The 12,875-nt window shown below is 38.6% G+C and overlaps 1 protein-coding gene across 2 annotated transcripts in view; it reads left to right on the top strand.

Annotated features, from left to right (window-relative positions):
* Positions 1 to 12,875, top strand: part of Chst9 (carbohydrate sulfotransferase 9) — a 266,459-nt gene that overhangs the window by 147,255 nt on the left and 106,329 nt on the right. For both annotated transcript variants that reach the window (XM_047526431.1, XM_047526430.1), the window contains one exon: positions 10,154 to 10,195. In XM_047526431.1, the coding sequence (XP_047382387.1) occupies positions 10,154 to 10,195 (42 nt within the window). The remainder of the gene's footprint in view (positions 1 to 10,153; positions 10,196 to 12,875) is intronic.

Raw genomic sequence — 12,875 nt, 5'->3', positions numbered from 1 at the left:
AAGCCCATGTGATATCAACAAGGATGAGTATGCAGGCAGCATATCGCTCACATGGGCCTTCTAGAGTATTATAAAGAGTTTGGATTTTATGATATTTTGACAGAAAATAACTGGAGAACTTTAAGCAAGGACATGAGATGATTTTTTTTCTTTAAATACTGTGACTTAGAAAAGATTCTAGAAAAGAAATAGAGATTATAAGACTATTTAGAAAGTCATTGCAGCTAACTAGAGGAAGAGTGAAGAGGGTTGGTCCAGGGTAGATAGAATGAGATACTTTCAAAGTTAGAATGTACTTTTGAAGTAGATCATTCCAATGGAAGGATCAGATATAGGGAAATAAGAATGATAAAGAATGTCTCCAAGTTTTGGGCTTGATCAAGTTGGTGAATAACATGAGCTGAGATGTAGCAGAACACCAGAGCACTAGGCAGGGAGCCAAGGATAAAAGGTAAGTTTGACATAGTGTATCTTAAATTTGAAGTGGCTAATACCTATCCAAGCAAGGATGCTTCCTGGATGTCAACTGCGATTATCTGGTGAGAGACAAGGGAAGTGTGAACCAAAGAAGTATCAGTGGGAATGGGAGATGTGGGCAGATTTGGAAAATATTTGAAAAACCAATACTAAACAGGACTTGGTTACTGACGGCGTGTGAGGGAATTTTCTCCTTGCTGTTCTGGCTAAGAGGGGCTTGCCTGATGAAATTACACGCTTGATTTGGAAGGGTGTTTGCTCTATTCCCTCCTTTCTCTGCATTTTTGAAATTGCTTTGTGAAGGTCCTGGGCTATTATAAGAAACAAGGTCCTTCCAACTCTAAGGTCAGTGGGCACTCACCAACACACAGCAGACTCCAGAATAATACTAGATCTGTGTCTGGGAGGAATGGTCTAGAGACTATTTGGTACTAATTTTTCATTTTAGCACTCTTTCTCTCTCTTTATATTTATCTCTATCTCTATCTCTCCTTCCTGATAATGTGAGTTGCTTCCCTCTGCCATACTCTTCCACTATGATGTTCTGCCTCAACTTGAGCCCCAAGGAATACAGCCAACTATTTTTCTAAAAAAAAAAAAAAAAAAAAAAATTTAATTTATTTTATAAATGATATGAACACAGTCCTGAGAGTTTCACTCAAAGATCACATGATTTGCTTTCGAGAAAAGTCTGTGATTTTGGAAACCTTCCCCTTGTACCCCAATTCTACTTATGGGGCCATTTTCAAAGGAAATGAAGCTTTCATATGCTCTTTGTATGTCTTGAAGCTGGGTCCGTCCTGGAAGGAGTCAACATAAAAGTTACCAGGGCAGGCTCTAGTCTCCAACTGCCAGCACCGGAATCCCTGCTGGGTCCCTCCAGTTCATATGACCTTAACCTCTCTGCTTTGCTCGCCTTATATGTGAAATGGAGATGGTAATCGTTGAATTTCATGGAGTTCTTATAAGGACTAAGAGAATAATGCCTGCCAAGCCCTTGGCCTCTGTCTAGCTCACAGAAGGTTCACAATGAATTTTAGCCATCTTTTTTATTGCTTTGGGTGATTACTTGATATCACTTGCCTCTGCCTTATAGCATGTAGGATGCTAACATTAATAACAAACCTAGAAGTTCATTGCTCTGGTATGAAGAGTGCATGAAAGAAATATTTGTTGGGTGAGTATCAAAGGAAGTAAAAAAGGAAGAGAGGGAAGGAAGGAGAGAGGGATAGAAGAAGGGAGGCTCCAATGTGGGACGATCTTTGTTATCGTCTGGCCCACATACTGAAATGTGAAAATGTAGCAGGTATTATTTTATAGTTTTTTATTTGTTCTCATCAGTTATACATGACAGTAGAATGCTCTTTGACACATCATACATAAACGGAGTATCACTTCTCATTCTTCTGGTTATACATGATGTAGAATCACACCAGTTGTGTAGTCATAAGTGTACATGGGATAATAATGTCCAATTCCATAAATGTACATGGGATAATAATATCCAAAGATCTACTATCTTTCTTACCCCTATACTCCTTCCCCTCCCTTCACTCCCCTCTGCCTAATCCAAAGTAACTCTATTCTTCCCTAGCCCCCCACCTTTATCGTGAATTAGCATCTGCGTGTCAGAGAAAACATCCAGCCTTTGGTTTTGGGGGATTGGTTTATTTCAATTAGCATGATATTTCCAACTCCATCCATTTACCAGCAAATGCCATAATTTTATTCTTCTTTAAGGTTGAGTAATATTCCATTGTGTATATATACCACAATTTCTTTATCCATTCATCTGTAGAAAGACACCTAGGTTGGTTCCATAGTTTAGTTATTGTGAGTTGAGCTGCTATAAACATTGATGTGACTGCATCACTGTATGGAAGCAGGTATTTTTATTCTGAATGTTAACCCTTTTCTCACCTGTAAAATATTCAACCTGTTACCAGAGAATAAGAGATAGAGGAAGACGGTGTATCTCTGTGTTTTAAGCAAGGCAGATACTGTCAGGGGTTTGCTCTTGTGTCCAACGCTAAACTCAGTTCCTGAACTTCTCAGGTTGTACCTACCAGGTGTCTCTGTGTACCAGTCACAGGCTACAGAAAGGACAGAGACAAGGTGCTCTCCTTCCATGAGCTTGCATGAGGTAGAGACAGTTAACAAAAGAATTCACTGAAGCACAGAAGCGTCAGTAAGCTGGGTGATGTGAGGATCAGCAGCATGGACTCTATGATCAGAGTCCCAGAGTTTGGATCCAGCACTGGGCAACCTTGTGACCTTGACAAATTAGCAACCCCTCTGAGCCACAGTCTTTTCCTGTAAAGTAGGGATGGTTATAATACTTAATGAAGAAATAAGGTTAAGGAACAAATAAGTTGATACATAAAAGGGACTTGGCCTGGCATGCAGTTCACTCCTGCACCGTGCCCGACTCCTCCCACAAGCAACAACGGGAGCTCAGAGGTCTACCACTCTGAACACTGAGAGATGCAATCCTCCAGTTTAGATATTGAAGAAGGAATAGTGTTGGGAGCGGTGATGGAGGATGGGAGAGCAGTTTGAGATCGGGGGTCTCTGATGCCCTCATGGCTATGGCATGCCTGGTTTCTGGGAATGTTTCTGTACAAAGGCACAGGATGCCTAGCTGCTGTAGCAGTGCCCTGGATAAGTAGGTTCTATGCAAGAGCCCTATCAGTTCTAACCTTGATCTCAGGCACACAGCTCCCAGGAAGAAAGGAATTCTTATGCTAGACAACCACAATGTTTTACGAGCACCCCTTCTCCGGTTCCTGCCCACCTTATAGCAACTTTTAATAATGGACTTTCTGGAGAGCTACACAAAGCTCCTAACATTGCACTTTGCAACCATGGATTGCTATTGCGGGAAAGCTACATACATGTCCTAGTTTCTGTAACGTTCCTGAATACAAAGGATAATGTTTGCACAGTCTTTGACCTGATAAGGAGATATATATAAATAAAGATTGCTGGCATAATTCTTCAGACCTGCATCTCCATCAGAGGGCAGGCTCCACCTGATCCCAGCCTTATCTTCAAGATCTGTGTCTGTCAATCTTTATTTTCTAATTCCCCTTCACCCCTCGCTGGACCCCAGAGTTTGCCCGCTGATAGCTACAGAATAGAACTCTTTAAAACAGAAGGAAAAGAGGTAGCTATGCCAGGCTTGTGAATAGAAATGGATGTGACCTACCCAGGGGACTTCCAGAGCTGGCATAAGAGTGTTGAGTTAAGTAAGTATGCAAGGATCCCATTTTAGTGAGCACTGGATGCAGTTAGACCGACTCCTGTCATAATGAGAAGCAAACAGAGTTTTTTGAAGGAGATACTGGCATGGGCAAGGCAATTTTTAAACAATGAATTTGATAAATCAAGATGAGGATGGAGACTGAAATCAGGGGTTCCAGGTTAGAGACAGTTGCAAAAGTCTGGGCTTTGGTGTACTAAGAACTTTAGTTGGGATGTTGTCAACATCGAAAAAAGAATGAGTATGAGATATAAAAAGAACAAATCAAAAGGTGATGGTACGGAAGCAAGTTATGGGGAAGAAATGCCTGGGAGATGTCAAAGTCACTTGCCTGAATGTCAGAAAGAACTATCTCTATTATAGATATTCATGTAAGTTCAGAGGGATGGCAGTTTGGAGAAAAGAATTATGAGTTTCATTCAAGTATCTCTGCACTTGATCCAATAATAGACCCATGTGGAAGCTAGAATTTGGAGGAGCAAAATCAAAGTTCAGGAGAGGCTAAAGCTAAAGCTAAGGAGATTTGTGTGTGTGTGTGTGTGTGTGTGTGTGTGTGTGTGTATGTGTGTGTGTATAGCAATGTCCAGGAAAGCACTTTGTGTGGGGGATTGGGGGCAGTGATGAATACAACATAGAAAGACATGGTGACTGCTTGCTCATGAACGACTTCTTTATTTATCGTCCTATTTCATAGAATTTCAAATCTGCATTGGACATGAAGACATTTTATAGAGAAGGGAATGAAGGCTCAGAATGGGTTTTCCACCAGGTAGCAGAGAATCAGGCCTGGGGCTCAGGCCTTCTGGCCTTTTCAGTGTTATCCACATTTCAGAGGCTGCCTCTTGGGCTGGTCCCGCTCTTAGACCCTCCTGGATGGGATTGGCTTTGCGTTCTGTTTTATGCAGAGCATGCTAGGGAGTGCTGGATCCTCTGCAAAGGGAGTCTGGCCAGAGCTCCAGTGTACCCTGCTACTGTCAGAGCACAGGTGCTCCTCCTCATAGTACAGAGTGGCTTTATTCAGGGTGCCCTGTAAAGAGCTCCTGTCACAAACACTGGTACTGATCTCCCCCTACTTGCCTCTAATTTGTATTTTCTTTCGTTAACTAATTTTGCAATCTTCATAAAAGATAAACCATCTACTCCCATACTCTTTGCTTTTTCACTCATGTGAATTAGTTGATCCATTGTTTATAATTTCCTTCCAAAAAATATTTAGGCAGGATCCAGTTTTATATGAGGGATTCTTTAAATCTCAACCACATGTCCCGCCATATGATTGCAATAACTAAATCGGTGAAAGATAAACGACTATTTTTGGAAGTGAATAAAATTGATGCTCCATTCACAAACATTTTGAACAATTGAACATAATTTGATTGAAGGGATAGTCATTTGAGATCTTAGCCTTGTTATGAATTCCTTATGAAGCCTTAGAAATCTCAATACCTTTCCAATTTCCTTCTTGAAGGAAATAAACTTGGAAAACTCCAAGGAAAGAAGCAGAAAGCATTTAACATAAGCTGAAATCATTAATACTTAATGGGAAAACATAACAAGCTACTGTGAGGCATTTTAAAACAGCTACTATAAAACCATCCCTTCTAGGAGACTAGGAAGTTCTTCAAAACTAGGGCTTAAAGTCTTACCCACAGAAGGACTTGACAGAAATAGAACGAGTAAAACCCAAGGATTACGAGGAAGTGGATGGAGAGTGATTCAGATTACTTCACTTAATTGCTATTTGTCATCACAGATTTCCTGAAGCTTGGTCCCACCCTGGTACCCCCTCGGGACCACTGACTCTTCTCTGTTATAGATTGTCTACTGATGAGGTGAAATAACTTTTCAGGATTTCTTCAATTTCAAAACTACAAAAACCAGTTCTGTTGGCAATATCAGTAGATGAAATTTGCTTTCTGATACCCCTTTTGTTTTGAACCAATGAGATACAAAGTCTAGAAATACCTGGGTTAACTCAGGGAAAGCACAATTACAGGGCTCTCTTCTTGCAGATTTCTATGGCAACCTCACTTCTTTCTGGGTTCTTCTGGCTTCTGTCACTCTGCTCTCTTGCTGATTCATCTGCAGTTGTCCCAAGTCCCCTTTCTGGGCTCCAGCATCACATCCAATCCCCAGCAGCCACCTCTGTCCTGAATGGAGAGAAAGAATGCTTGACTGGATTCAAATTCTTGTTCTACCTCTAATTTTGCAGCCTTGAGAAAGATACCTAAACTCACTCACTTCTTCCAGTCTTTCACCTTAATTTTTTTTTCTTATTTTAGTGTTATCTAAGTAACATATCCACAAGGTAACAAATACAATAGAAGTTCTTCTGGTGGCTTTCTCTTAAATGATTTGCCTGTTGAAGCCCTTCTCTCCCTTCCCCCATGTAACCTATTGATTGATACTTACAGCCAGCTCAACACAGGATGGCCCCAATCCCACCATAAACTGGGAAGATGTATGCGGACCAAGAATTCATTGTATTTATTCCCAGACCTGTTGTGCCAATTGTACTTGTTCACATAGGAATTCAACTCAATATAACTTAGGTAAATCAATGACACATGAGTATATAAAAGAGAGTTGCTATTTCATGAATTGGTTTTGAATATACTCCATAGAGTTGAATTAGCAAAGGCTATAGAATTAGATGTGAGTAAAATATTGGGGGGAAAAATCCCTTAGATCTAAAGGGATTCTGCTTTGTGTGTGCAAGTTGTCAGTCCATTTGAATGTTAATGAAATTGGGAAATATGGATAACAATTGTGATCTGGAAATATGTAGCTGTATTCCATAAGCAGAAATCCTGAGAGTATTCCTATGAGATTCTTATGATATTAGATTAGATAAGGTTCACATAAAGCACTCAGGAGCACGTCTGGTATTTCATAAGCATTCAGGACCTGTTAGCTGTTATTGTGGCTATTATTGATTTAATAATTGTGCATCCAGGCAATTTTAAAAGAAGAGGGGGAAAGTAAGGTTAGATCAAATCAATATTTCAAAAGAAAATATTGGGATGAGCTTTTTTAAATCCAGCAACTAAATATTAGACAGCAGGAGGCCGACACTCAGAGTGGTATTTTTTTTTAATTATTTTTACATCTAAATATCTGAGTGTAAAATCTAGAGACTATTGATAATCAGATTGCTGCAAGATTTAGCTGGGGAAAAAAGTGATTCATTATTGAGAACAGGCTTTGGCAATCCAAATGTAATCCTGTTTTTAATTTTAACAAATTGCCACATGGCCTTAGGAAGCTGTCTAACCTTTTCCTATCTTTGTGTGCTCTATTAGGGGAGGATGATGATAAACCAGTTTCAGTTTTTTTTTTGTTTTTTTTTTTATGTTTTGTTTTGTTTTTAGCACTGGGGATCAAATCCAGAGCCTCATGCATGCTAGGCAAATGCTCTTCTGAGCTACATTCTCAGCCCTGATAAACAACTTTATTAATTTATCATGTGGCCAGAAGAATTACTTCACTTTCTTCCAAGAAAAGTCCATATGATGCTATTTGTGCTCTCTTACTGGAGAGTGAACTCTACCTGGCTCAGTGTACTATTCTAGTTACAGATAGCTCGCCAACCCTCAGGATAAGCAGTAAAATGCTAATGTTTTTAAAAAATTGATTTTCCATCAAAGCTCTAGACCTATTCACTTATTAGATTGTTTACGCCACATTTCAACATGTGAAATGTGCTTCACCACATAAAATGGAAATGACTCAGATTAAAGCGACAGAATGAAAGGGAAAGATCCTGCTTCAATGGATTGCTGTACCCCTAAATAAGTCTTAATTCCATATTCAAACTTGTAAACACAATGTAAGAACTTATATACTAGATGCAATGTTTAAACTTTTATTAATTTTAGCAGCTCTGGTCAAACCCAATCAATTTCTATTGTATAAAACAAAGCCCCAATTCTGACACTGAAACTCAGGTTGTCAGTTGTTCATAGATGCACATTCACAGTTATTTAATTTATGATCATGTACCTAGTAAATCAGTCCATACGACCATCCTATAGGTAGTTATTATGTTAAAATATAAATAAGAGTAACAATGACATAGAAGATGTAATATGGACAAAGCCTCTGAAGAGCTCTACCCTCTATTACTATTTGGGGGAGATGGGAGAGAATACGTCTCCTTAAAAGACAACTCATGAAAGCTCTCCTGTCTTTTTGTCAGATCTTTAAAGTATTAGCTCTCTCAAAAATGTAATTTAATTCCACCCATGTTTATGCAAGACACTAACCTAGGTTTGGGGGATTATAGAGAAATAAAACTGGGTCATCCCTTAGTTTAATAGGTTTACTATTGTAAAGTGGGAGACAGGTCTTCAATTAACTAATACACTTCAGTCTGTTTTGTGTGGAGAGCTGATCTAGACCAGGAAAGAGTATCCAACACCTGCAGGTACTATCATTATGATGTCCCAATGTCATGTTTCCAGACACGCTTAAACAATTGGCAGTTGACCTTGCATAGCCTTTATCTTTGAGATATAACCAAAAGGAGGAAAGCACCTGTCATGTCCACATTTTTTAAGGAAATGATTTGATCATAATAAGGCAGATAGCTTAAAAGCAATGCCCAATGAGTACAATCCATCATACAATCAATAAGCAACTTAACCAAATATCAAAAGAGATAAAGAAGCGGATGCATTTGACTTTCTGAGTTTGCTGTTTTTTCAGCACCAATTTAATATCCTTCCATGACTAAGTGATAGCCCACATAAATAAAAGACACAATCAGTTCCGTGTGGAGGAAGATTTGGGGTTCTAGCCTAAACAATATTCTTATCACTAAGCCAGGAAAGTGTGACCTTAATCATGCTGCTGTTACATGGGTGAACAGGTAAATAGAGCATTGCAATTACATTAGAGTGGGTTGGAGCAGTAGATTACATATCAAGTTCCAACCCGTGGGGATCAGTTGTACTGAAAGACCTATCATTTATTGATGAGCTATATAAATGACTTATAAATACCTTCATCTGAAATGCAGAAATTACTAAATCAAGCAGAGCTGCTGAGACCTTATACTAGGCAATTCCTAACAATACAATTCAAAAATGCTCTTGGATGTATTTTTTTAAATCATTCTAATAACAGAAGAGCATTTCACTGACACAAGTATAACCTGGTATATTTTCACACAAATGAAATTTGGTGAAAACTGATTAAAAAGACAAGCACCAAGAAGATTTTGCTCTCAGTTAGGGTTAGAAAAGCAATGCCATAAATGAGTTGCAGTGATGGTAGGTTATTTAAATAGAGTAGGATGGAAATACAGAGAATTAATATTCTTACCATTGCTGAGGCCACCCTATCTTGAGTGCTTGTTCAAGTGTTAATAACATATTTTGAAAGACATTTTTTAAAAAGCATGCAGAGAATGAAACATAATATGTATGTGTGTATTAAAGATGTAATATTTATATTTACATAGTATAGTATGTATGTTATAAATATGTAAAATATTATGTGGTATATCATATAATATATTATCATAGAGTATGAATTCTATGTTTATAATATTATTTAAGGAAGAATTGGAATGTGTAACCCAAAAAGCCAAACACCACTCATGTAATTACTTGCTTACAGTTCCTTAGAACTGTTCTTAGCATGAGTAGAGGCCCTCCTCTCCCCATAGGAGACTGAACGAAGAGAAATATAATATGTTCATTTGTCCCACTTTATCTGGCAGAAGGCAGTCCTTCTTGATCCTTAGGATGAAAAAACTTTTACACATCTCTTCACTATAGAATGAACTACCATAACTTCTGGGGAATATAAATATCCTTGAATTGCTTCCCCCAAAGCCCTGTTTTTTCACCCTGGATTTCATCTACTCTTTCAAGTCTTCCAAACTATGGTATCCAGGATGGGCCACTGATCCCAGGGCTAGAAGTACATGGCGTATCTACCCTGAGTATCAGTGTTACCCAAAGACATGTATCCTATGTACACAATTTTACACAAAAATTTCAATTGGAAAATATAATTGCATATTAACATACTAATACGTTAATGGAGTAGAATGCTAATAACAGAGAGAAATCATCTTCCATGGGATGGCCATTTTCCAACTGCACTTATCCCAACTTCCCAAGCTCCCTCTCCCTGGGGCAGAGAGCACAAGCACAAAACTGTCATCTGCATGACAAAGTTTAAAGGTAATGCCAGGTTTGCTAATAAGTAGCTCCAAGTCTGTCACCTCTTCATTAGCCCAGAAACACAGGGGATGGCATATTTAATTTAGTGACCCTCCTCTGCTCCATGACTGTCCCTTATTACAATAAAATAGTAGAGGCTTTGAGGCTTCTTTGTGTAGAAAGCTTTGTAAATGTCTGGATGTGATGGTAACATATGAATTTCCTTTCTCTTCTTTTCCAGGATGGGATCCAATAAATTACTTGCAGCCTGCACCCAGAATCAGTGAGTAACTTCTTCATAATGTTTGAGTCTTGGCTACTAACAGATAAGCAGAGCAACAACTAGACTTTCTGAAAACCTCAGCATTATGTCCAAGTGCCTGTTCTGGTGCTGATTACTATCACCAGAAGGCACAATCCAGGTGGCTCTGTTGGTGTGTATAAAGTGTCAGAGAATAAGAAGAGAAGCAGCAGACTATGACCTATGCCCTTGAATTTATAAAGGAAACCAGAGTCTTCAAAGATAGATTTCTCTTATATCTAGCTTGATGAGCAAGTGATATTTATCTTATTTGGAAAAGTTTACATTTTTTTCATTTTTATTTTGAAATATATACCACTTTCTGGGACATTGGACTATATTCTTCATTTCCAAAGTCCCTTCCTCTATAAATATAAGATATAAACAATTTGATGAGTCGTTCTAGACTACGCTGAAATATATTGTTGAATGGTCTGCAAAGAATGGCTATGCTAAGCACAATAGAAAGAACTCTTGTTAACCCATGCAAAAAGAATCCATTGTTTTCATGGTTCTACATATAGTGGTCTTTAGGCAAACACATTCAGCTATAAAATAAGGATCCATGTCATTAAGTAGATGTCTCCTTAGACAGACTTTATTGGCAGATCATAGTATTGAAGGTAATAAAACTGCATTGCTTTCAATAAATTCTGACTTCCCTAATTCAGTCTAGCTTTTCCTCCCTACCTTGCCAAACTCATTATTTCAATCGGATGAAGTTTACTATTATGTAACTTGTGAAAACAGACATTTAGCAATAAGAAATGATAAGTTGCTATTATTTCATTTGAAAATTAATACAAAGAAATTTTAAGTTTTAGGATGTTTTCCATCCCATGGGTCACTGGATGGTGGTAGTGTATTTACTTTCACATGAAAAATGACATACCATTCCTTTTCCTTTTTCATGATTTCATACAGCAAGTTTTTTGATTTTTGTTTTTTTCATCTAAAACTCAATGTTTTCATAAAGCAAGCAAGACAAATTTCCAGTACAACAGCAGATTTGAAGTAAGGAAAAAAAATCAGACCATGCCCTCCTTGGGGCATGTTGAGAAATTGGAGTGGTAACTGAGTCACCCTTCATTTCTTTATTCCTTTATTCATTCAACAAACACTAAGCCATGGGCCATGCTTATTGCACCTAGGGGAGTAGTGATAAATAAAATCCTCTTCTTGTGTTCACTGTGTTGGCAGCTTTTAAACTAAGAAAGAGATGGAGACAAATAATCTTCCCATATGATAAGTGACATGTTATCCCAATAAGCAAAGTGCTTTGCGAACACAGAAAATGTCTCATTAAATCTGACTGGACAAACTGGGGCAATATTCATAGTAGGTATAACAATTCATTCAATGAATAGAATTCCTACAAGCACAGAAAGGATGACTTTTCCAGCAATACAAGCAAAAACAGAGAGATATAGAAGAATGTAGGAAGTTCCAGAAAAATAGAGCACGCCGGAAATTGTGGTAGAGAGCTGCAGGGAGGGAGTGGTATATGGTATGTGAAAAGGCATATGATCAAGAAAGGATGCTGTTTAAGGGTCTCAAAATAACAGCTGGAGTTCAAAGAGAAAGACTGGAGAGTCATCTGCACAGAGCTGAAATGTGAAGACACAGGAATAAGAGACCATTCAAGGATGGAGAGAGACTTTTAGGAACATGGTAGAGAACACGTTTCTCCCTGAGGCAGGAGAAAGAAGAGGATTTTAAAAAGAAAAAAGGAAACTTGAAGGTGGATGCAAAGAAATCTCAGAAAATTTATGTCTGAGAGTTTCCATTTTCTTTCCATTGTATGGTTGGAGAAGAATGGGATGTGGAACAGGACACCAGTTTCAGTCACTCATGATCCATAGGATGTGAGCAGGTCACACAGTCTCTCCAGATGTCAATGTCACCATACATAAAATGAGCACAATAATAGCGATGAATTCATGAGTTGGAGAACTCTATAATTATGTGAAAGTACTTCATAAACTATAAAACACTGCTGAGAAGCAGCCGGAGTGGCCAGAACACTGCTGGTTACCTTGCTGAACTCTTGCATATGAAGCAGGGATAACAATACCTAGCTTACAGAGGTTCCTGAGAGCATGAAAGAGGCTTGTCCTGTGTATGCACATAAAAGGTGCTTTAGAGTTGGGGGCTGCAGGACTGTTTATTATCTTCTGTATGGATGAGCTTGTTTCTGGGGCGAGAGGAAAAAATCACAATGGGAAATGAAAAGAAAAATGGGATATGTCTAAACATTTTTAAGCAGAATTAAGAGCCTGTTTTGCAAAATATGACTTTGCATGTATGGCCATACCTTATGCTCTAAAGCTGCCACAACGGGTAATTTGATAATCTGGGGTTGGAGGAAATCAAAGCAGGTACCCTCACGGCTAAGGGCTAGTGCTTCTGAAAGGGAAATTGGAAATATTGGTCAATACAGATCCCAGAAATTTAGAGGCCTTGTACTCAAGAGTTGGTTACCTGTCCTCAACTCTGGTTTGGCTGAATGATGCCTTTTCGGTTCAGCATCAATGACCTGTGATCCTAAGATTCTTGTCATTGTCAAAAAAGTGACTGGCTTACTCTAAAGGTAGAATTTCCAGATGTCCCCAAGGTCACATGTTGTCAACTATCCTAAACACCAGCCATCAGCCCACTTCTC

The sequence above is a fragment of the Sciurus carolinensis genome, chromosome 15 (assembly GCF_902686445.1).
Source record: "Sciurus carolinensis chromosome 15, mSciCar1.2, whole genome shotgun sequence".
Classification (NCBI taxonomy): domain Eukaryota; kingdom Metazoa; phylum Chordata; class Mammalia; order Rodentia; family Sciuridae; genus Sciurus; species Sciurus carolinensis.
This window is presented reverse-complemented; position numbering and strand designations above follow the sequence as displayed.